At 48.7% G+C, this 25,291-nt stretch overlaps 1 protein-coding gene across 1 annotated transcript; it reads left to right on the top strand.

The window, feature by feature from the left end:
- Nucleotides 1-249: 249 nt before the first annotated feature.
- Nucleotides 250-21,883, top strand: HNF4A (hepatocyte nuclear factor 4 alpha). Its single transcript, XM_013961831.2, has 10 exons — nt 250-406; nt 4,532-4,709; nt 6,731-6,825; nt 9,399-9,505; nt 13,106-13,261; nt 16,605-16,692; nt 17,238-17,393; nt 17,679-17,915; nt 18,586-18,708; nt 19,360-21,883. The coding sequence occupies exons 1-10, from the start codon at nt 286-288 to the stop codon at nt 19,500-19,502; spliced, it is 1,404 nt and encodes a 467-aa protein (XP_013817285.1). The 5' UTR covers nt 250-285; the 3' UTR covers nt 19,503-21,883.
- The last annotated feature ends 3,408 nt before the right edge of the window (nt 21,884-25,291 follow it).

Raw genomic sequence — 25,291 nt, 5'->3', positions numbered from 1 at the left:
ACCTCTAGATTCAATAATAAACAGTCAACAAGAATCACTGCTGCTCCACCAAAAAAAAAAAAACAGCTTAGCAGCGTTCGGCAGTGGGTGAGATGATTAAAGATTAACCCCCTGCCTCCTGCCTCCACCCCTCTGGGGAGTATAGGCCTTGAGGCTCAGCAAATCCTTTCAGAGAAATATTTGAAATAAAAGACAACAGATAGGGGACGCAGCGAAGGCAGAGGGAGGCAGAAGGGCCAATAGCCTCGGACAAGGGAATCAGTACAATCTGGCCCGTGTTTGCTGATGATAATGCGCCTTTCCAAAGCCCTGATAGACATGGAGATGGCAGATTACAGCGCGGCGCTAGACCCGGCGTATACCACTCTGGAGTTTGAGAACATGCAGGTGCTGGCTATGGGCAATGGTAAGTTCCCCCGCGCCTTTCCGTCCCTCGCAGCGGGTGGGGAGAGCCGGGGCCCGCCGGACCCCGAGGCGGCCGGTGCAGGGCTCGGGTAGCGGCCGTCAGGCTCCAGGGAGCTGCCAGCCAGGAAGGGTTTCTTCTTCTCCCGGAGAGAGTAGAGCTGGCTGCGAGATGCGCTGCTGGCGCTGGTTGGGTGCTGCCCTGTAGCCCAGACACCTCGGTGATGGGCACACCACAGGAGCTAGGGAGAGCACGGGTCTCCCCATCGGGTATTTGGCCGTGGCTGAGGGAGCAGGGCCTGAGCTGAGAGCAGACGGGTCTCAGCACTCCCAGGCTCCAAGGGAAAGCAAATACCAGGCAAACGTTTCAGGGGGCAAAGCTGTCCATGGCTCACTGGAAAGGCTGCGGAGCCGGGGACTCGAAAGCAAGTCCTGCCCTAGGGGAAGCAGCAGTTCGGTTTTCCCCCCAAGCGGAAAGCTGTGCCTGGCAAGGGTGGAAATCTTCGTAAAAAGAGACCCAAATGGTGCCCAGGAGCTGTGGCAGGGCGATCCTTCTGGGAGGGTGGAATCATGTTTAACCCACCAGGATTTGCAATATTGGCCCACCGATTTGGGGACCAAGGATTCTCATTGATTAGATGCTCAGAGATAACAGGAGATTCCTCTCCCGTACCCCCCTAAAGCCTCGCTAAATACGAGGTTAATGGCTAAACTAATACACGGCGCAAAGTGACTCGCCAGGCCCTTTCCTCCTGCCGGCGGCTTCGCCAAGGCTGCTGCGAAGGCTGCCCGGGCGCAGCTCTTCCCCGGGAGGACTGTGCCGGCAGCACCCTGCCCCCCTGCTTATGGCTCTGCTCGGTCGCGGACATGGCACTGTGGCTTCAAAGCAGCTCTACCGCACTCTGACCACCCGCCACCCTCCCTTGGGGTCTCGGTCCCCCTTCCCTGCTCCCAGCGCTGGCCCCCGCACGGGTCTCCCAGGAGCACGGTGCCAAAAGTGGCTGATCCCGGTCTAGACCCTCAAAGATGAGCCCAGGTTTTGCTCCTTCTCCATGGTCCTCCCACCCGAAGCACACACACGGGGCCGGGGTCGCCCTGCAGCCCCGACTCCCGCCGCGGCGAGGGGCTCCGCGGCTCAGCCCCTCTGCAGGGCAGGGGGACACACAATTTTACATGACTCTAGCTCAGGTGCAATAGGAAACGCCCTGGAGGCAGATGAGTCAGCTGGGTTACGAGGAGCTAAATGCCTCTCCTCCTCAAGTGCCTGGATCCAGATTAGGGGTAGGTCTTGCCTCCAGGGCTAGTCTGGCACCCTGGCATCTTCCCACGGAGACAACAGCGCTCAGCCTGCAAAACCCCTTCCTCCGCCTTTTTCCCTGGCTGCAGCCCGCAGGACGCCTTGGCGCTGCTCGGCAAGGCCCTGCAATGCCAGCCCAGAGGCGGCTGCGCAGCAGGGACAGTTTGCCACTGTCACAGCCCCAGGGACAGAGTTTGCCACTGTCACAGCTCAGATGCACCCCGTTTCCAGGCACGCTTTGGGGAGAGACCATCCTCGTAACACAAGCAGCCTCAGTGGTCTCAAACTTCCAGCGTTTTTTTTCTCCCCTTTTTCTTCTACTTAGCTTGACTACAAATTGATGCCCATTAAACCCACTTCACTCTGGCAGCCAGAAGCCCACTTTCTGGCACTATAAAAATGGACTTCATTGGAAAATTACCCAATAGAAAACAATGCTATTTTTGGTTGGCCTATTAGACTAAGATTTGTAATTTTTCAGATAAAGGTGCTTGTTTTTCCTGTTACATCTGCATCATCTGCATATAACATGATATACCCCTAAAAGGGATTTATCTGTCACAGATATGCAAGTAATGTGATTATGGGCAGATTAGCTCTTTTCTCCTCTCAGCTGCAAGTTCTATGTTTAGATGAAACTAAAAATCTAACTTTCTGGCATGCCTTTAATCCAACCAAGTGCTCAGGATGTGCTCGGAGGGACAGGGGTTGAGAGGCAAGCTGCTTCTTGCACAGCCTCACGAGACGCTGGGCTGGCGTAGCAGAGAGCAGCCTGGATGGAGCTTGCAGCCGTGGGCACGGGGAAAGGGCTTTCTGGGCAGCAGCACAGCACACAGACACACGACTCCCTCTGGCCCCAGGGTGCACTGGGCGAGGAGACGCAACTGTGACCCAGGAAAGAAACCCAGGAGGGACACAAGGAATTAAAGAGACAGAAAGCAGGCAGGGAAATAAAAGCTGCTGCCAGAGTCAGGGAAGGGGCTGCTCAAGGTCCCCCGGGAGCACAGGATCAGCCCTGGGTTACTCATGCCCACACATCTGCACCAAGCAAAAGCACAAGACTGTACACTCCTGCCACAGGGCTTGCCCATGCAACCAGGCAATCAAACCGCCAAAGCCTGACTCCGCTGCGCCCAGGATCCTCTCGTGAGAGCAAACTCCCCCAGGCTGAGCTTTGAACCTCACTGAAAGGCCCCACTGGTCCAGCTGCTCAGAAGATACTGAAATCAGAGTCCTCCTGCAGCAGCACCACCTCAGCCTCCCCCAGCAGCCCAGCTCCAGCAAAGAGGACAAGCCCCCTCGGGGACCAGCCTTTTATATGGACCAGCCCCTTTGCAGCCCAGTTTCTGCTGGCTGGGGGAGCTGGGCACCAAGTGGAAGCAGCTGCAGCCCTCTTGGGGCAAGAGTTAACCACATCCCTGCCATATCGGAGAGGGATGTGAGGGAGACGGCGTGAGGGGCTGCTCACCCGCTGGGGAGATTGGGAGCGTGTGTACCGGCCAAGTCAGCTGCTGCCCTCAGAGTCAACTGACTGTAAGGCATCCGGAAATGAGGAGCAAATGTCTTCAGACAGGTTGCTGTTCATTTTGCAACGCTGGCCCCAGTGTTACGGGGTGGAGGCTGAGTCACGAGCGGTGGCTGAGGATGTCATTTTAGTGCCTCTGGCAGAGGTTTCTGCTGTCTTGGTCAGAATCAGTGCCCAACGGACCCTGTTGACCTCCGTTACTGTCTGTTAAAGAAGGTTATTGGGACCAGTAGACTCAGTTATTAAAAACCTAGCAGGTTTATGTGGCTTCTTAGATCCTGGGTATCATTTGCAACCAGGATTTCCATGGAGGAAGGGAAATGTGCCCATGCTGATACAAGACAATGTGCATGGGAGGTGACAATTAGATCGACTGAGTTAAGAGCTGATCCCTTCAGCCTTGAGGTTTGTTTGGCTTGCTGCAGGGGTTTTAGTGTAGGGCTTGCATGGTGTTGAGCCCTTCAGGTGTCCTTTTCTACAGAGACTTCTGCAATCCCCCATCCTTCCAAAAGAGCCCTGCAAGTGCCAGCCTCCCGCTCAGTATTTAAGGAAATGACACATTGGTCTCAGCCATGGTGTTACAAGACCCTTGCAGATGCGCAGCATACAGCCTCCTCAATTTTATAGTGTCACCCTTTCTTTCTGGGTTATTTTGATCAATCCTTCCTTGCACGGGTAGTATTTGCCCACATGAGTTTTCCAACTGAAGTAACTTGAGTTTATTGTGCGTTTAAAGGCTTGCTCACCTGAAGAAATGTTGTGCAGGCTAGTGCTCCATCTCTGACGGAGAGGGCTCTTCAGCAAAGGGGGCTGGTCACCTCATTTCTCTAATAGCTTCTGCTCAGAGCTGTCTGGGGCTCTTAGAGGACTATAATACAAAAGCCTAATAAATCAGCAGCTCACTCTGAGCCCTAATACCTCAGCTTACCTCTGCACTAGCTCTTTCTCTGTTTGTGCTACTGAGACCCAAAGCATCTGCAAATGCCAAAGGAATTTTGGCTCTGCTCTGTGACAGTGCCAACAGGGTTTCCATTTAGTCTGAAGGTGTCCCTGGAGTCGGGCCTTTCAGAAGAACTGTCTCACCCTGACAAACAGGGAGTTTTTATGTACTCAAGTGAGGGATGTGATTTAAGATACTCTCAGCACCCACCACTCCTTATGCAAGTCTGTGACCGGGCCTCTACTGTACAGTCTGACTGCAGCTGCCCAGTTCCTCAGAAAATCAGGTCTTTCACTGGAAATTGAGTTAGCAAATGTTGACTGGAGGCCTGGTTCTCATTGTCTTCCTTCCTGTGTCCTTCCCCAAGCAGACACATCTCCATCAGAAGCAGCCAGCCTCAACACTACCAACAGCATGGGGGTGAGCGCACTGTGTGCCATCTGCGGGGACCGTGCCACAGGGAAGCATTATGGGGCTTCCAGCTGTGATGGCTGCAAAGGCTTCTTCAGGAGGAGCGTCCGGAAGAACCACATGTACTCCTGCAGGTAAGGACAGATGGGGTCGAGTTGTGTGGCAGGGACAAAATGGTCCCCAGGAGTTGAACGGAGAAACCCTCAGGGTGCAGCAGCATGGTTCTTCATCCTCTCCCTGTGTCCCCCACTGCCTTGTCCTAACCTCTCCCTCCAGCTGGGAAGGGCCAGAGACAACTCTCACTCCCGGATTGCCCTCAAATGATCACTCAGAAAAGACACCAGGTAGTCTTGCCCCATTCCTTAGGGGCCAAGCATGTGCTCTTTGGAAATTGATGGTGGACATCACCGACAAGCAAGGCAATGGTGGTGGGGAGGTTCTGTTACAGGGAATGAGAATATTTCTACTCTGTGCTCTGAGTCCAGTGCAAACCCCATTCACTCCCCAGGGGCAGCATGATGGCCCCCTATCCCTTCTCTGTCACAAGATGGAAGTATATATGCCATCTACCTAAAATGCTGTCACTGCCTGTTACATGATGAAAAAACATCTAAGGATGCAACAGGTAGGGTGACGTAGCGTGCACACCTGCATATCCCATTCCAGGATGAGATATGCATGTTGCTCACCCAACAGAAGCACTGCAGTTTGTGTCACTGGCAGTGGGCCTATGGCTCTCCGGTGCCGTAAGTGGCTGTGACGTGCTGTCACTGCTTCTGAGGAACCAAGACTTTGAGATTTACAATGGAAATCAAGGAGTCCTCAGATTCTGAGTGTCTAAGTCACTTAGGCTTTTTCACTTAGGCTTTTTTGAATGATTTACTCCAGATGTCCTGACAGCCACTTGGAGAGTGTAAACAGCAACATGACTCTAAAATTTGAGTGATAGAAAGAAGCCCCAGATCTATGAGTGCATGTGAAGCGCATTAGTGCTTGCATCCCAGGGTTATTTAGACTGACTGCCCAGGGAACCCCCTCCCAACATGTCCAGTGGGAAAAGACAAGGTTCCTGGTTCTTTGGACACTAGGCCTTTTATATAAGTTCTAAACAAACACTTAAAAAGCTGCTTTTGGGCATCCATTTGGGGAAATTTTAGCTTGGGGCTTTAAAAAGAACAGTAGAAACAAGCCTTTTCAAAAACTACCCGAGTCTGCACGGCTGGGTGCCCTTCCCCTTCACAGCAGCCTGGGCTCTGTACGCCTGTGCCTTTAGTTCCCAAGCTTGATCAATCAACAGTAAATTAGAGCAGGATCTTGCAAATTTGCAAGTGAAATTCATGCTGCGATCAGCTACCAGGCTTTTGCTATGTGCAAGAGCCACAGACAAGGGAGATCCATGTTTGCCCCCCGGGTTTGATGGATTTAGTGATAGAAGTGTGGAGGAAGAAGGTGGTTGCACCCCATCTCCTCTCTGAAGTGCAGCAGCCAAGAAGCTATTTGTACACCAGTGACACTGGCCAGGTCAGAAGCAACCTGTCTGTATCCCAGACACAGCTCCAGAGAGGCTTGGGGACTTAAACCCACTTCTTAACCTTATTAGCTCCAGAACAACCTTTTTTATACAGAATAAATACATTCTTCCTCCATTCTAGCTGGAACCTAACTTCCAGTAGAGGTTAAGAAGGTGACTCTGACCCCCTGGCACACACTTTTAACTGCACTGGGCTTTGTTGCTCCATCTTGAGCATCCTGTGCCTAGTGGTTAGTGCACAAGGCCAGCAGCCCGAGCTCCTGCATGCTACTGTCAGCTCTAGCCTGTCCTCATTGTACATCCAGGGGTAAGTCAGGGGAGATTTTCAGTGCCAACTAGGAGATTTAGCTAGAGTTTCCACTGGCAATAACAGGAATGGTTCATTTAGATCCCCAAGAGTTCCTGCAACTATCACATTCAGGCATTATTCTGTTAGTCATGGGGCACTGCAAGCAAAGGAGGAAACTCAGATTAAAGTAAGTGTAGGAATGGCACTGACTGGGGCTCCTTTCTAGGGCTGAGCCTCTGGGAATCTGCTCTAAGCATATCTTGGAGCGTGGGACTCTGAACTGTCCTGTTTTTAGGCTCAGTCTTGCTGCTCCTCACACTTCTGTTTCTTCCCAGGTTTAACAGGCAGTGTGTGGTAGACAAAGACAAAAGAAACCAGTGCCGATACTGCAGGCTTAAGAAGTGCTTCCGAGCAGGAATGAAGAAGGAAGGTGGGTCACGGCGTGGCTTCCCTGTACTGCTTCTTTAGCAGCAGTCACGCTGGCCGTATGCTTGAGGATGCCTGTGCAGCTGAAGGCTAGTCCCTGCCATTTCGTGGAGACGCTCGCTCAGCCAGCTGAGCCTCATCTTCCCTTCACAGGGCTCTCAAGTGCAAAGATCCAGATCACCCATCAGAGAAGGTTTTAGGGAGAGGTTGGGTCCGTAGTCATGAACCCTGCACGTGCCTCACCTGCCCAGCTCCCATCCATACGAAGGTCTCACAAGCAGCCATCGTACTAACAGCTGATTAAGCCTCCAGGCAAGGCACAGGGGTCCTGGGTGCCCCCAAAGTCAGAGTTCCTTGGGGCTCCTGGGCTTTGCTGTCCATACGGCCAAAACATCCAATTTCAGGGCCCCTTCTCAGGGCATCCATCAAAATGCCAGCAAAGACATACCCATGAAAGAGCCACAGAGGCATTCTCGTGTCCCAGACCTGCCCCTCTAGTACATACAGATCACACCTATGGCTATGGCTGCACTCATGCTCTTTAGCTCACTTGCCCTCGCACTGGCTCACACGTGTGCTTCCACGTAGCCGGGCCATCTGAGCCATTTGGGAACAATTCACAATGTCAGTGAGAAGCAGAAACTTCAGAGACGGTCTGGTCATTTTGGAAACTCTTTGGGAGAATCACTCTAAGTGCTGGTGCCCCACAGTCACTGTGAAATCTGCACCTAGACAGGACAGTCCAGCAAAGGATCCAACAGTCATTTTGCTTCTTTTTTTCTAATATGTATATAGGCTCTTACTGACTCTCTGTAGAGAGCTTAGTTTTATCCAATGCACTGGCCATGGCAGAAAGAACCCAAAGCGAAGTGGAGCATTTTGGCTATTTAAGCCCAAGGGAACATATCCACCTTCCCAGGTTCACCCCACAAACTTCCGCACATCTCTACCTCTGCAGTCTTTCCAGGTCCCCGTGACTGAGACACAACAGGCCAGGACTCAGCCCTGGTTCAACCCCGCTCAGCACTCTAGAGCACTTGCAGTGGTGAGGAAACCTTGGGCTGCTGGTGACCCTGCTGATGGGGGGACCAAGACCCTTCCAGGAGCAGCCCCGAGGAGCTGCCTGTGCACCTTACAGACAGCTCATCCCCACTGATGTCAGCAAAGGGACACCAGGGAGGTGTTTGGCCCTGTTGTTTGGGGTTGAGAAATTAAGCCCCACGCTCCCCTCAGTTCACACCCCCTTGAAGAGAAACTTAGGAGAGAAGGGGTCCTTCAAGACGACAGGGGAGTGCCACCCCATACCCTGGCTGCCTTAACTGACATACTGTCCTGTGAGAATGCCTCTGAGCAGGAACATTTCTCCCCTTTTAAAAAGGACGAGGTATTGCAAGGAACTTGGCTTGATTTTTCCTGAAGAACATAGGAATCCTCCTCTCCCTGCAGAGCCCGCTCATCCCATGCCCAGCGCTTTGCTGCTGTCTGTTAATATTCAATAGAAGTTACATTAGGTGCATGACCAGCTAATACTGAGCAAACATTTGGAAAACATCATGGCGTGACTGAACTCGGGGGCCTGCTACTGATAACAAGCGGCATAACCTTGAGAGCTCCTATTTACAGCCGCTGACTGCAGGGCTTTTCTTCTGGCCCAGCCTCATTATTGCTTTTTATCAGGCAGATTTATACATTGAGAACGTATCAATTCAGAGAGCCACCAGCCTAAGGCAGAGACTGTTCTGTTTTCCCTGCCATCGATCAATACCTTATTTGAGCAGATGGCTTTGGGTGACTGGTTTGCCTGTGGTGAGTTATGGCTAGCCCACAGCCTCGTGGCAGATAGAGAGGAATCCTCCTCCTCAGCATTACTGCTTCTGCTTTGGATCTTGCCATCTCTTAGACTCAAAGCCCAGTCCCTTCTCAAGAATAAAGTGAGTAGGAAAGCATGCTGGGCTCATACCTGTCCTGGGACTCCCTGTAGGATAAAGTATGAGAAAGCTCAATTCCTCTGGATAGGTATGTAGTATCTGTTTTGCATTTCCTTCCTCATTCTAGCTTAAAGAAAAGTTTTCAAACTGTACCTACCCTTTCTGGATGCATGAGAAGCAAGAGCTTCCAAATGCAGCTCACAAAAGTCACGCGCACAGACAAAACAGGCAAAATAGGCATGCAGACTGCTTGATTTCACACATAGCTTGGGTGGTAAGCATAGCCACAATTTCAGAGATTCCCTTAAGAAATTGCAATCAAAAATTGTAGCGCTAGATCCTTTGAAATGAAATTTTCCCGTTGAACTCTACAGGCTTTGAGCCAAGCGCTTGGATTCTGAAATAACTCACTCCCAGGAAAGCCTAATAAAATGAATGTGAAAACAGAGCTACCAAATGTAGCCAGGTCTCTCAGGCATCACATCACAAACTAGGCACAGCTGCACCTTTGCCTTGCCAGGCAGGGGAGCTGTCAAATTGCAGCTAAGTGATCCAAGGCGCTGTGAAAGGGAATGCCAAAAGAGCGTGATAGGTTTTGGTGTGTATTTCCATGAATGAGCTGCTACTGAGCCAAAATACTCTCTTGCAGCTGTACAAAATGAACGGGACCGAATCAGCACCCGAAGATCAAGTTATGAAGATAGCAGCTTGCCTTCCATCAATGTCTTGTTGCAGGCAGAAGTCCTGGCACAACAGGTACCTCTCTTTCCTCTTTGGCAAGTAAAAAAACATCAAGCATTGTGTGGCCAGTAGGTCCAGGTGAGCATTTAATAGTTGAGTCTTCAAATTACCACTTCTTTTCTAAGTAACTTGTCTGCAAACTCAACACTTTTTTTCAAAAGCGTTTGTTACCTGAAACCATTGCTTTAATGCTCTTTAGTCTGGAACTGTGCTCAGATGCTTTGATGGGACACATGAAAGCTGGAGTGCTTGCTGGTGTAAAATAGGGTAGAATCACTGAAATCCAAGGAGCTGCATCTGTTTATGCCAGCCAAGGGACTGGCCTTGCACAAGCGGTCTCCATTCCCACTGGCTGTTAGCAACTTGGATTCTGGCTTCCTGCACAATTTCATGAGGAATCAGTTTCATGCTTGCATTACGCAAATGTTCGCTCCAGTGTTTGCTTAAAATTCGCCATTTCCACAAACACACAGCCAGGAAACTCATTTCCTAGAATGTTCACTTGAAAAGAGGACTCTGATTTAAACATCTGAATACTGCAAACAGTATATGTTAAATTGGCGTTGACTGGGAAGAATGGAGACGGAAGACTCCAAAAAAGGGGAACCCTGAGATTTTTCTCCTGGTCTGTCTGTTCAGAGAGGAGCTCACACAGTTTCCTCTCTTGCCAGGCAGCTTGAATCCAAAATGTGGCCAATATTGTATTGTGCAGACGTGTGCTTAGTTCAGGTCATTATTAGTGCTGTGCAAGGAAAGCCCTCATTCAAAGCTAAGCATCTGTCAGAGCCCTCTCTATCCTGCCACCCTACTGCTTCAGTTTCCCTTCATCCCTTCTGGTAGGTATTATTATAAATTATTCCATCCTGCTCCTTATTTCTGGACTGATCTTCCCAGCCTGACATGCCAGATCATTTCCCTCACCTTGTTCCAAATCCTCCTCCTGAGAACTCATGGCTGCTTGAAGCCTGGGAGAGAGGGGAGGGGAGACACGCAACAGAGGGAAGGACACATCCAGGTTGAGGCACAGATCAGCTGAAGGGGTGAGCAGGGCTGATGTGGGGAGACCTGAGGTTGCTCAGGGTGGTGCAGCAGCTCAGCCTGTTATCATGAGATCCTGTCGCCGTCCCCTCATCCTTTCTTCTCCCTTTTTGGGAGTGACACCCCTGCAGATTGGGCTACATTCCCGTGCCAGAGCTGTGTCTCAAGACCTGTTGTGTGTCAGTTTTGAAGCACCCAGATAGAGACAGTAGACTGATTTCTTAGAGGGTGCAAACTTGTTAAAAAGAAATGGAGAGGTTCTCCAAATCATCTGAATGGGTTAGGCAGGTGCCAGAAGCAGCACAGCAGGGACCCTGTGTTGTCACTGCCAGCCTCTGTCTCTGCTCAGACGGCACCACCACCCACCACCACCACCCTCTACCTGAGCAGGGGCAATGGGGTCTTCAAACTCCCACTCAAGTAGGAGAGATTTAGGGCAGCCCAGAGATATGAGTGCAGCCAAGGCAGTCAGCAGGGAGGGAGCTGGCACAGGAAATTCTCCAGAAAGAGCATGGAGAGCTCAGGGTTTATGCTAAGCCTCCAAAACTGGAGTGCGCAAGTGATGTGGGCTGTGAGACATGGAGGAACTCCTAAGGGTGCAGGAAGTCTGGACCCCGGCCAGGACAGGAGAGCACATGCTGCTGGCGGGTTTCTGTGGAAGAACAACAATGAGGCAGGAGGCAGGAACTGCCATCCTTCGTGGGAGCCGGGGAGAGCAGCACTTCTTGTTCTAGTTAAAACAAAGGCGGATTCAAGTTGGCAGTCTGTGTTCTTCCTTGCTTCAGGAGTCATGTTTCCCTGAAGATGCTCTGGGACAGGACATGCCGGTGCTCTGGGCTCCATGCTAGGGCCCAGGGTCAGGCTTTAAGGTTCAGTTCCTTGAAAAGGGGAAGTGCCAGGCCCCCATGGGTGCCAAGAAGACAAAGGCAGCGTATCCTGTCTCATCCTGTGCCTCACCTTGTCCTGCACAGGTCCTAATGTATTTATATACTCTCTAAAAATAGTAACGGTGCTGTTTCAGTGAGGTGAGACAATGGGGCCTCAAGTCACCAGATCTGCAAGGGAAGGACATTTCCCGGACTCTGAGTCCTGCAGCGGCATCATATATAAGTCTTGAGGAGGATCTGCTGATAAAAACCACAATCATCAACAAATCCAGGGAAGCTGTTGCTCTCCCGTAGAGAACAGACAGACTCATTAGACAAGGCAGGCTCCAGCACACTAATTGGTAACTTTTATGTGCCTGGCTAATTAGAACAAGATACTGCTGAGGAGTTGCTTTCTCTGAGATCTCAGGTCACTCACTCAGAGATCTTTATTTATTTGCTAAGCCTTCCGGGCTCTCTGATTAGGGTAATACATGGTGAGATTTTTACAATCTTATTTATTCAATAATAGCTCCAGAGCTGGAAAACTTCCAAGTAATGCAACCTGGAAAAAAATGCAGGTGACATTTGAACTCCATTTCCTTTGGGAGGCTGGCAGGGTCTGAGCTGAAAGTGCTGGCTGGAACAAGCCAGGAAGAGCTGATGTTGTTCAAGAGCAGAGAGGGCAGGTGGAGGGCAGCGATGGGGCTGAGTTAATTGCTCACAGAAGCTTGAGGATAAAGTAGTGACTAAGGGCAAACCTTTACATGAGCTGGGTGAGCAGCTATGCATGAGAACTGGGTGTGAAGTTGGGTGCCTGGTTTTGGGGGGATGTTTCTTCCAGCTCATGTAACCCTGACTTGTAATACCCACAGAGCTGTCGGACTTATCCCTTGCAAATGAAATGGCCCCATTTGCCTGTGCAATCATAAATATTCTCTATGCAAAAGAAGTGACCTGTGTTGCTGTTGGCATGTTTGCACATGTGAAGTTTTGCAAAAAAGGGCCTAAATGCTGAGGGGGGGGGGGGTGTCTTTAAAGTATTTCTTTGGCATTTGTCAAATATTAATGACCTGGTGCTAATCTCAAAGAGATCAACCTCAGACCTGGAAAACTGTCTTCAGCAGAGACTTCTCATGCTCCTACTAACTGAGACAGGAGAAGAAACAGAGCCTACATGTCTCATGTTAAAAGCAAAGCAAGGCGGTTCTGGCCGAGCACCGGCTCTGGAAGGGGGAACAGGTCTCTGCCTTGTCATGCGACCGGGTGGGCTGGACATGTCCTTGCTACTGGGGACAGCGGGACAGCAAGAGGGGAAGTCTGACTGCCTTCCCTCGTTGTTATATGAGCCCCTTTGTTTCCTGTTAGATCTTGAATGAGCACATTCTTTCAGTGGAAATTCATCTTGGCTTTAGAAATATTTCTCCTGTGCTTTCCAGACTATTCAAGGCACAATATCTTACCTACATGATCCACAGTTTCAGCTCTGGAGCATTTCATATTTACAAATCCTGAGCTGATCTCCATTTGAAATGAGCTGTGCTGGGCCACATGTTTTGTAGGGGCTGGATATGCAACAGTAAAAAGTAATTGTCTCAGTGCTGGATTCTGCATCACCACACATCCCAGGGGCCTTCCCCAACCCGGGAATTTTCCTGCTCATGTTCTCTCTGTGGCTCCAAAACCTGAAGGGTCTCTTCCCTCCCTGCAGATATCATCGCCAGTTCCTGTGATCAACGGAGACATCCGAGGGAAGAAGATTGCCAACATCTCGGACGTGTGCGAGTCCATGAAGCAGCAGCTGCTGGTGCTGGTGGAGTGGGCCAAATACATCCCTGCCTTCTGCGAGCTGCCCCTGGATGACCAGGTGAGTCCTCCCAATCCACCCTCCTCCCTCTTCCCTAGCAAAGGCAGTGGGGAGCCAAACGAGAGCGAAACAGCCGACAGCTTCAAAGAAAATGGTCATTGTTCGCTCTGTTATCATGACTGCCGGAGCTGATTGGGGAATAGCATGCACACAATGTCAGCACAGGCCACTTGCCTGTGCAGTCAATCAGTCGATGAGCACAGTCATGATAACAGTGAGCTCAAATTAGATACATAATCAGGTGTGCATTTTGCATGGATCTATTGGTCAATTATTTGTTGATTTATTGCAATTTGTGCAGCACTTTGAAAACCTGAGGTGCTATAAAAATGCTTAGACTTATTAGGAAAAATCACTTAGTGTAAGGTCTGCTCAAGACTTAAAAACAATACTACCTGTCTGTATTTCTTTCTGGTTTGTGCCTGGGGATATGCTTGTATCCATTCTGCTAGTGTGGAATTATTGAAGGTAAACACTATTTTACTGACATTTATAGTTCAAGATCCCAAGGCAATAAAAAAATCTCTCTGCAGAGTTAGAAAACAGAAACATATTTTCATTTAAAACAAATTACTAAAATGACATTTGGTGATTCCTCCACCAAGATCAGCATTGTGGGTTTGAATTCCCCTATAAGATGGTACTGTGGGATCTCAGGAAGCCTCAAAGAGTTGTCTCCTGTTTAAGCCTAAGTTGCAGAGGTCTGCAGCAGGCGTTGTAGGACATGACATGTGCACGGGCTTAAACAGCCCTTGTGGTGGTGGGGTGGCTCCCAAGGGCCAGGGCAAGCAGTTCACTTCTGACAGTGACCGGCACAGCACCTGTCACGGGTAGGAAGGTATCTCCAGTCTAGCTACTTTCAGTCACAAAACCAGATTGGATCTTCTTCAGCTAGGATCAGTCTCCAGCCCTGTTGACCTAAAGTTAATTTTTACATCATGAAGAAAAATGATATGTAGCAAGTGAGAGTATCCAGCTGATCAGCTCCCTCCTGCCACCCTAAATCCTAAGACTGAGATCTTGAGTAACCATCCCGCAGCACAGAGCCCTGGGGAATTCAGTGTTTTTTAGCAGCCCCAAGGAGCGCTTTTCCCTCTTTTCTAATGTGTGAAGGTGTTAAATTTTTTACAACTATAAGCAGTTTGCTAAACTCCTAAGGTAAATACAACTCAAAAATTATGGAAAACAAAATGGAGTCCAATGGCAAATTGTATTTACCCAGCAAACAGGCTGTTGCCCAGAGAAGGCTTGGGGCAGTTCTGCATATCTCATTGGATCTTTCTGCCACTTGGAACAGAGGTAGTAAACCTGGTTAATAACTCCAGAAAACCACAGAAATTTGCACATGAGCTCATTTTACAATTGTGGTGATGAAAATTTTTTAAAAGAATAAAACAAAACCCAGGGAAGAGATTGTGTGAACCCTGCATTCCCACAGGGGAGAAGCCACTCACAGCTTGCTCCATGGGCTCTTCTCGACTGAAACAGGGCTTCTGCTAGGAGTAATCATCCCCCATCATGAGCAGTTCCCAAGCTGTCCCAAAGGGTTTGAGAGGAAAGACTGTGCTGCATTAAAACTATGTAATTAATGACATCCATGCTTTCGAAGGATAGCGTGTGAGAATAGAGACAACAGATACTCAGGGGAGCACAGGAAGGAGGACAGAAGTGCCAGGAAGCAGGGACAAACAGAAATATGTGCAAGCCAGTTGCCCGAGGGGTGTGAGAGCTGGTCAAGACATGTCCAGGGGGAACATTTAACGTTGGGAAATACTGTTACATTGCCATTAAAACGTTGCCTGAGAATGAATCATCTCTGCCAATGTTTTTACAGGGAAGGTCATATTCAACACCTTGTTTTTCCTCTGCACCTAAATGTCAAAGTACTTGCTTTGGTGGGCCAAAGCCATTTCATTTCCAGGTTAAAGTTCTACTTTGTTCAGTTACAACTTTTATATCTATTCTAGTTCACAATAGAATGATGTATCTGAGGTTAATCACTGAACGAACAAATATCAAATGAATGGTTTTGCTTTGTTAAAGTAATATATTTTAACCCCACTCAAACAAGTGAATTGTATGGAAACAAAAATGGTGGATCCAAACTGAGCCTTTCCTGAATTTGCAGTAAGCAGGAAGTCCCTACATGAAAGCTTTGCTTTCCCTTGGGAGCTCCACTTTTTCCAGCCTTCTCAAATCTTTGGCAGACGGGAAAGCTCAGTGTTGTGCAGCTTTGGTAATCATGATCAGCCTCAGTTAACACATCCACCCATGTTTGGATAGTGATAGAGAGAGGCTAGATTTTGGCGTATAGATAAAGGTTCCCCAACATCATGTGCACGTAGTCTTTTTGCAAGGACCTCCACTCTGTTTATTTTGCATAACTCTTTTACAGCATCTGAAAAAAATCTCTCTCTGACATCAGCATCTTTTCTAATCAGCTCTGTTCCATGAATGATGCATTCTCCTGACATTTCTGGCAGGGTAGGACTTCTCTTGGTTTTGTCTGATGCTGAGAGATAATGCACTAGAAAACAGGACCATTCCCATTAGGACACGCTTTTCAGAATCTTTCCATTAATGTTTAATAATTGTTTTCTTCAGCAGAGGTTCCTGGCTGGACATTAAGAAGCCTCCACGTCAGGCTGTCCAATCGTTAACTTCTGTTTCTGCCTAAATCTTTGAAATTTTTAACCGAAGGAGGGCAAAAGATTCAGAACATTCTCAGGAACCACTGAGGGGTGTAAAATGAAACACTTCAATCATTAACGTCAGTGCAGAAAAACATCCCTCTGGCTTCCCTGGCCTGAATGTCCACTGCCAATGAGGGAACAAATGACCAGAAGGTGACCCCACCTGCCAGTGGGACGTGGGTCCCCATAAGAGTCATTTCAGTGGGAGACGGGCACTGCCTGGAGGTACAGCAACCATCCTCCTCACTCCCGTGAGATAAAGTGAAAGGTGTAGTGTCCCTTCACACAGATGCCTCGGGGAGGCTCATTCCTTGGCCCCCAGTCCTGGGCCATTTAACACAGCACAGGGGAGTGTGGCAGAGCCTCTGGGTAGCTCTTGGAGAGGGGCAAGATGCACACAGGCTGGGTTAGAGCCTCATAGGTCTGACATCTACTAGTTCTGCTGAATCCAGAGTTGTTTATACACAGGAATAGACCATTTTTTGGCTTCTTCCTCTGACTTCAAGCTTGTATCTGGAGAGGGGATCTCACCCCGCAACCTTGACTGATGTACAGGAGTGCTGGAATTTCTCTCCTGTTTACATGATATTGCAGCCTTCTCTCTGTCTCTCTGCTGCCATCACGCAAATAACTTGTCCCTGCCCTTGCAGGTGGCACTGCTGCGAGCACATGCAGGGGAACATCTGTTACTGGGAGCTGCCAAGAGGTCCATGGTGTTCAAGGATGTCTTGCTGCTAGGTAAAGAGTGCACTTCTGCTCTCCACCAGTCTGCTTCTACTAAGCATCCCTCCCAGGGGCTGGAGGAGAGGGTGGGCATCCTTTCTGCAGGATAGTGGCTTGATCATCCATGTTTTAGAAAGCCTAGCACCACCTTAGTGTGTAGGTAGGCTTGGCTCACTTCGCATCAAGGTCATGGCATGCTGCTTTGGCAAAGGTGGGGAGCTATGAACATTCATGCTGCCGTGCCAGGTTTGTTTAAGCAGGCTGTGCTGTAATTGAGAAAGAGGCTCTCGCTCCTCAGTCAGCTTTTCCTTGCTTGAGTGACTCCTGTCAGCCCTATGATTGAATACAGAGAGGCTGTTCTGGCAACACAGATCAGCATTTCTGGTGGACAGTGCTAGGGAATGTGCAGGAGTGAGAATTTCCTGGGACCCAGCTAGTATCCCCACCCCAAAATCATCTCAACATTGGTTTTCTGGGTTTAGAAAGTTTTGAAGCCCTTGTCACCCTTGGTAAGTCTTGGGCAATGACAGGGTGATGGTCTCTGTACTGCTTATCTAAAGGAAATGACCACATCATCCCACGGAACTGCCCCGAACTGGTGGAGGTGAGCCGCGTGGCCATCCGCATCCTGGACGAGCTGGTCCTTCCATTCCAGGAGCTGCAGATAGATGATAATGAGTATGCCTGCTTGAAAGCCATCATCTTCTTTGACCCAGGTATGCTCCAGCTTGCAGCAGATGATGGTCACCATCAAGGGGGACTAGTCTGGGTTATACTGACTGGTGCTGAGTTATGTAAATGTTACCTTGTCTCCTCTCCGGGCAAAACTGTTCTTAGATAGAGGGGAGAAGTCAGCCTAAGAAGAGGAAGAATATCTATCTGTATCAACATATAGAGAATCAGAGACAGCACACACCAACCTGAGCCTAGAGCTCATGCTATTACTGAAGGGCAGTTCCTAGGGAAGCAGCCTGGATAATTTACTCTGTGGATTGTTTCAGATGCCAAAGGACTGAGTGACCCCTCCAAGATCAAGCGGATGCGGTACCAGGTGCAGGTCAGCCTGGAGGACTACATCAATGACCGGCAGTACGACTCACGGGGCCGCTTTGGGGAGCTGCTGCTGCTGCTGCCTGTGCTGCAGAGCATTACCTGGCAGATGATAGAGCAGATCCAGTTTGTCAAGCTCTTTGGGATGGCTAAGATAGACAATCTGCTGCAGGAGATGCTGCTGGGAGGTGAGTACTTGAGGGTCCTGCAAGAGGCCTCTCAGTGCTCCCCAATCACCATCCCCTTAGCACCCTCCATTGCTGCCACTACCCAGCTGAATAAGGCAGAGCCCCAGACTGTGTGCAGGTCAGCCTGTGACTCACATGAAATCATCTCCTTGCCATTTGTGCAGTGATGACAAAGGGTGCTCCATTTCTATTCATCTAAACAGCTGTGCGTCTATTTATGGAGAGGCATCCCCAGCCCTCAGCATGTAGATGAGTTTTGCTGTGCAACTCCCAAACACCTACCAGCCAGCCATTTCACTAACTCTCCTCTGTATCAGAAGGGAGCCATCAGAATAAAAGGGCCTGAAAGGTTTGGTTGAAAGAATGCCCAGATTTTCTACTGGGAGCATCCAGTGGGACAAAACAAAATGAGAAGTTACCACTGTTCTATTCTTTTGTGATGTGATTCGGGAGGAGAGGAACATAATTCTCTATAAGAGGAAATACAGGCAGCAGGTAGGGGAACTGAGCCCAAGATGTCCATGGAAGATGGGAGGGGTGTGCTCCAATCACAAACATACAAGCAGTTCATGCACAGTTACTGGAGAGGCTTTGACATTTTGGTGTAGTGGGTCTCTGACCCTCTGAACTGTCTCCTGCCATCATGACAATGTTATATGCATGGTTTTAGGGTCATCAAGTGAAACGCCGCATGCTCACCACCCTCTGCACCCTCATCTGATCCAGGAGAACCTGGGAACAAATGTCATTGTGGCCAACACAATGCCTCCTCAGATGCACAACGGGCAGATGTGTGAGTATCACCAGAGTGACTGATAGCTCTCGGGAGAAACTGAGCCTTCCAGTGTTTCTAAGGAGGTACTTTCTACCTTGCAAGGAAATTTCCATGCAAGACAGTCTCTGATAATGAGTGTGTGAGAAATTCCTATGCAGAAAGGATGGAAAGACAAACAGAGAAGTGGGTCAGATCAGATTAGGCTAGATTAACTGATTCAACAAGATGTTCCCTGTCAGACTGTAACTTTTACATAGCCTTAAATTTAGGAACTAATGGTTCCATCCAGTTCCTACTGGAATCAGTGGAAAGGTTCCCCTTCCCCTGAATAGTTCAAACTTACCTCATTTTGCCCTCTGCAAAAACACAGGAGAATCAGATCCACGATGCGGGGCCACCACCTGGGAATTTGGGGGTGAGACAACCCCAATTGACCAAACAAATGGCCAGAGCAGGTCATTTTGAGCTCTTCTAGGGCACCTAACTGGGAGGACTGTGCGGGGGCCTGTGTGTTAGGGCTGCCTTGCGGCAAATATGCAAGTCATTAGAAGCCATGGTTTTGCTACAGAGCCTTTGTCTCGCTTACACCTGAACCTCACATGAGTGAGGAGTAGATCCCAGTGCTTTCAAGTCCATGCCGCCCTTCTAATTTTGTTTATCTCTTTGTAGCTACTCCAGAGACTCCACAGCCATCTCCACCTGCGGGCTCAGGGCCAGAGCAATACAAGCTACTGCCTGGAGCCATTGCAACTGTGGCAAAACAGCCCACCTCCATCCCACAACCCACCATCACCAAACAGGAGGTCATCTAGCAATCTGCAGACCAACTGGCCTCTTTCAGAAGACCGTGTGGGAGAAAAGCCCGAACTGTCTCTGTCACTGTGAAAAGAGAACAGACACACGGACTTGCTTACTGGAATAGACCACCACCAACAAAAGCTGTCTTCCTGCAGCTATGGACAGTGTGTGCCATGGGCAGCCCCAGGTCACAGAACTATGGTTGAAGCCTTACTGAAATCCTCATTCCTTATAAGAAGGCCAGATTTCTGCCTCCCTCAGCAGGGAGCTGCAGTGGCCGTCTGGGACAGTGCAGCTGGCTGGCTCTCCATTGCCATCTCTCAGCATTGGTTCAGCACACACAGACCCTGTGAACAAGCAATTCCCAAATGAGGATGCTGCGCTGCATGACAGGGGGGTTCCCTTCCACAGCCATGCCAGTTTCCCAGATAGTCTTTAGTCCAGCCAAACTTCACAGAGCTGGAAACTCCCTGGGAGGCATCACTGCAGGTGAAGCACATTGGAGTTTGCTCAGGTAGCATTGACAGTATCGCTCCTCAGCCTCAGCTTACATCCCAGATCTTTGCATGGTGTCATCCTCCAGTAGTGTAAACCCCCAGTCAGGTTTAGCTGATACTGGGGCAAAGTCTGTCCCACCAGGTTCCTTCATTATTTGGATCCTTCTGCCTTTTGAAGGGTTTTGTTATTCCTGCACATGACTGTCCTTCCACCGCAGAGCTCAGAGGAGGCAACCACTGCCAGATCCTTCCCTTACACTACCACTGCCTACACACTGCCTGGACTGGAAAGCTGGGGGGACTGAGAGATTCACAAGTTTTCAGCTAAGGGTCACCCCCACCAAGGCTGGCTGTAGGCAGCACTGCCCAAAATATTGCTGACCCCTCTATCGCTTCTCAAATTCATCAACAAAGGAAGATCTTTTGATGACTTTTGGGAAGGGAGTAGGGGGAAAGGGTATATGAAGGGGAGAAGTCTGTGAGGGTGAGAAGAGTCCGAGCCTCACAGACTGTGCCAAGGTCTCAGGCTGCCCAAATGCTGGGAGCGTTGTGATCTAGGATTTCAGTTCAGACCCAGCCTTAATGCTAGCACATGCCATATAATCTACCTGGTCCAGTCCAGTGCCACTCCCTCTACTTAGAGTGAGTGGCTGATACAGATTTATGGGGCTTTATAGTTTGATAAGAATTCATTATAACCCCTTCAGACCTCAGAGGGTTTGAGGGCAATAACCTCAAACCATAAAGCTTCAAGTCCTACCGTGAAGAACTACAGAGGCACTGTCTCGCCTGAACCTCTTGGGTCTGTACCCGCCATGGCTCTGTGCCATCCTTGGGTCTGCATCCCCCTGCCACAATCCCCATTTCTCTTTGCCTACATGTTTTCTTTGCTCACTGAAGTCTGTCAGTGCTGAAGCCCTGCAGACTTCATGTTTGGTTTATGCTGAAGTCAGCAAAGCAGCCCACCCTGTGCCCAGCATTTGCCCCTCCGGGAGACAGCAGCGCTGGGGCTGACAGAGCCCTGCCTGACTTCAGGCCTTGGGGAGGTCCCTCTGTCCTCAAGTGCCGCCTGATTCATTTTTGGCAGCACTATGGTAGAGGTGCCAAGAAAACTTGGAACAAGTTTTTACAAGGGAAGACAGACAGCAGATGCACGGTATCTGTGCCCGGGAAAATCCAGCAAGAAGGAAAATAGCCCTGCAAATTGTCTCTCTATCAGGACTCAAAGCATTTTATTGTGGGGCAATAGCAGCTCTAACTAACCCTAAACTTTGTTTCTGTGGGGTCCTGGCCTTGTGGGAAGATGAAGTTGGTGGAATCACAACTGCCAAAAAGGTCTGGGAAAAGTCCCTGGCAGGGATAAATCTGAGCTAGTCTAACCAGAAGAGCTACAGATCTGTCCCTTGATTTCCAATGCAAAAATGAAACACCTGGCCCTGTGCTGATGGTGTCAAAAGTATTGTATTTTTTCTCAAAGCTGGTGGCATTATGCTGAGTAATTTATTGCAATGATATATCCAATCATTTTCTGTAAATTATTTTGTAAATCACATTGATTATTTATAATCAGGCAATTAAATGCAAAAAAAAAAAAAAAACAACAAAAAACCATAATAACCAGGCTGTCTTTTCCAACTGCAGCAACCTTTTTTCCTGTATGTAGAGGTACTTTGTGGGGAATCTTTTTTGGTCCATTTGCACCAAACATTCCTCCATGCTGTACATTAATTTTTGCTGGTTACTGCCTTCCAATGGAAACAGAGGAATATTTCTTCACTAGAGTTTGTATTCATAAAAAAAAAAGAAGAAATAAATGCAAAAATATTTTCTAACTTTTCCCAAGAAGATGGATTTCTTTCTTCTGGAAGGATTTATTTTAAATCAAGGGGTTCACCTCACTGTTGGTCTGAGCACAAAGCATATGTGCATTGAGGAGAAAGCCCAAACAAGTGTTTGATGCTGTTGCCAGCTGTCACTATTTCATGGCAAGTTTAATGTTAGCTGTTGTCTGTCCTGAAGCCATATGTGCTGGAATCATAAGACTGAATGACAACCCCGATATTCATTTAAGAAAAACAAACAAGATGAATAAATGTTTACGTTCATGATTCCAAGAGAGCTTAAAGACTTAAAGTAACCACACTCTGAAAGCCAAGCAAAGGAAGCCAAAATGTGCTATTAGCATTTTTAACCTGTTCATTTTTAAGTCCCTCTTGTATTTTAAAGGTCATTTCTGAGCATTTGGGAGTGATGATTCTCCTTTGGTTCACACCCAGCCAAACTACTGCTGACAGCAGGTGCAGCCAATGGGGCACAGCAAGATGATAAGGTGAAAGTCAATTTGTCACCAGCTGTAAAGGTGAAGAAATACATTGACAATTAGAGAAGGCTCTTAATGACCTGCTCTGCTGATCACAGGAACCTGCTCTAAGCTGTAGCATTTCCAGGAAGATAACGAGACGAGGGGAGAGAGGTCTAGATTGCTGTAAAGATTAAGTATCTGGCAAAGATCAATATCCAGCATTTTCAGTTCTGATCTGCAGGAGATTCCTCTTATATGCTCCCACTCCTCACCCTGATGTGAAATGAGTTGGGCAGCCTCATCCCAGCTACAAGGGTTTGAGAAGCAGCCCAGTTTTCTACCCTGCTACTTGCATCATGAGCCTCCTTGCACATCCAGTGACAGTCATGCTGGTGAAAACTGTCAGCAGGTATGAGATGTAGGTATGAGATTCAGAGCTGTGTTTGAGGACTGTGTGGAGACAGCACTTAGGAGTTTGTCTCCATCCCAGGGCCCGGACCCAGAAGAACAGGACAGACCACATTTAACATGCCTTCACTACTTTGGGACCTTCCCTAGCTGAACATCCAGAGCCCCAACGCCACAGCTGAATTCCAGACCAAGGTCAGCAAAGGCAGTTGCAGGACATGCATTATCTCAGCGCAAACACAGAGACTGAGTGGTTAGTCCAGTCAGGAGAAGGAAAAGGAATTAGTTCCTTGCCTCTGATAATGTGAAATAGTCCCCCAGGACTCACTATGCCTGCCACAAGAACCCTGTAATCCATGGCTGATTTTACCTAGGTATATGCCCTAATAACTCCACATATGCAATATCAAATCTTTGAAGCAATAAATTCTCCTGGATTCCTTCCCATGAACTGCTCTATCAAGGTTGCCCTTTACCTGGTTAATCTTAAATCAGCGCAGTCCCTACAGGAGGTTTCTCATTGCTGGATTCAACTCACTTGGAAAAAACCCACAAATTGCTCCAGAGACAACCTTGTCCTTAAGTGGCGTTCTCAATCACAACACTCCCCACTTCTGTCACAGCCTGGAATTGCCCTGAGACACTAGTCTTGCCATGCATGGGCTGTGTTTTACCCTGCTGGGCTTCCTGGAGTCCACAGGCGATGTCTTGACAGTAGATGGCTGCTGTAAGGACAACCGGCATTGGCCTTTGAGACATAACCTGCTTACATTATTTTTGGATAGGAGATTTTTTTACTGTCATCTTCTGTGCTTGCTATCTAGATTAAGGACATTTTCTTGGAGAGCAATATATCCAGCTGCGAGATCTTTTCATGATGTCCAAGCAAAGATCTGCGAAAGTGGCATTTTTAGGTACTCTGGCTAAACTGAAATGCATTCTTTTTATATTCCTTGTATAACCCTGATCTGAAATAGCCAACAGGCTTTGGAACCTCTTCCAGAGCTTTCATATCTCAGCGGAAAAAAAAAAAAAGAATGGCAAACGAGTTTTATGGCCTGTATATCATCTCTGAGAAAAGCAACTATTGCTGCTATTAAACTTGCAAGTACACACACAGGCACAGATAGTCATGAAAAACAAGAGGCAGCAGGGACAGCTCAGCAACGTGGCACTGCTGAGCCAAGCAATTCTGGGTGCCAGGCTGTCCAGTTTCTTCAAGGTTGAGTGCAAATATCACCAACCAATTTGGGAATCCAGGCCATGCACTGCATGGTCCTTTTCCATCCAGAAAGGCTGGAGGAGGAAAGGTAAGGTGTGGGTATGTTTAACATCCCTCTCCCCATTCCTAATTAAGGCGTGACTCTGACAGTCATAAACACACCTAGCACCTGAAAAATTGTCAGCCAAGCCAATAAAAATGGCAATACACTGCCAGCTTCGTTACCTGAGGAGTGAACAGGAGAGCTTGGCACCAACAAGTTTTGCGGTGAATTCCTTTAATTCAGTGTCCCATGTGAAACAGAAGAGGCTGCTGTGGTCAGTGGAGCCCTCCCAGTTAAAGCAGTGGAGGAGAACAGCTCTGACCAGACCAGGGTCTTGGGAAGGAAGATCTTTGGGAACTGTATTTCCAAGGCTTGCTCTGGTTCTGGACCTGGGGTGATGCCAGATTTCCCCGACCTTGGCTGCTTCATCAGCTTTCAGAGGCCTGAGGGCCACCCCCACCTTGGGAGATCACTTGGAGAAGTGATCTCACCAGGCTGCAGATTCCCCAAGCCGTGATCCATTGTGGTTCCTGGTGTCTGGCAGTGCTGCCTTGCTGGGATGTGTAGTCCCAGCGACCGCCTGGACATGTGAAGACAAGAGAGCCTTTCTGAGCCCTGCTGACCCAAATCCAGACAACTCTGGTCTGAGGGAGCTGTTGTGATTCCCTATCTTCACTCCTAGAAACTGCCACAGGTGCAATAAGCAGTGCAGGAAATGCCTGAGGGACATGTCTGGATGTTCACCTACAGCAGAAAGCATCACAAGCTGGACTATAATTCCTTGCTGCAGCTGCTAGCCCAGGCATTAGTCTTGGCTGGAACATGACCTGTTCCCCCTCACTGACTGGGAAAATCATTACAATAAAATAACTCAATAATATACTTCTCTGTCCTTCTCTAGAACTCTCCAAAACCCCACTGTACTTTAAAAACACCCATTAATTAATCCTGCCCATGGGTTAGTGTTACCATTAACTGCAGACATGGAGCGCAGCTAGCTCATGCATACGATAGGCTCTACTCAGAGCTAATTTGCAGAGGATACAGATCCTTAAAGGCCCACCTAAACAAGCATAGTACTTTGAGAAGTGAAGATCCCCAGGTCATGAACCAGCCAAGATGGCAAGCAACTGAGAAAAAGGATAAGGGCAGAAGCAGCAAGAGAAACCTTGGTGCCAGAGTCCCTGCTTCTGATCGACAGTGTTTCCTCCCCCACAAAGGGTTCTGGTACAGATGAAGGAGAACTTTTGGGATCCTCTGTTCCAAGTGGTTCTCAGCTCTCTTAAAATCACCTGAAGGTATGGGATTAAATGCCTCTGAGTGGCATCCTC

The sequence above is a fragment of the Apteryx mantelli genome, chromosome 18, assembly GCF_036417845.1.
Source record: "Apteryx mantelli isolate bAptMan1 chromosome 18, bAptMan1.hap1, whole genome shotgun sequence".
NCBI classification, from domain to species: Eukaryota; Metazoa; Chordata; class Aves; order Apterygiformes; family Apterygidae; genus Apteryx; species Apteryx mantelli.
This window is presented reverse-complemented; position numbering and strand designations above follow the sequence as displayed.

What these genes read in the sequence shown, in the direction of transcription:
- HNF4A (XM_013961831.2), top strand. Translation starts at nt 286, where the DNA reads ATGATAATGCGCCTTTCCAAAGCCCTGATAGACATGGAGATGGCAGAT. An exon ending in GGTGCTGGCTATGGGCAATG is followed by an intron (nt 407 to 4,531) that starts GTAAGTTCCCCC and finishes TCCTTCCCCAAG; the next exon opens with CAGACACATCTCCATCAGAA. An exon ending in CAAGGATGTCTTGCTGCTAG is followed by an intron (nt 16,693 to 17,237) that starts GTAAAGAGTGCA and finishes GCTTATCTAAAG; the next exon opens with GAAATGACCACATCATCCCA.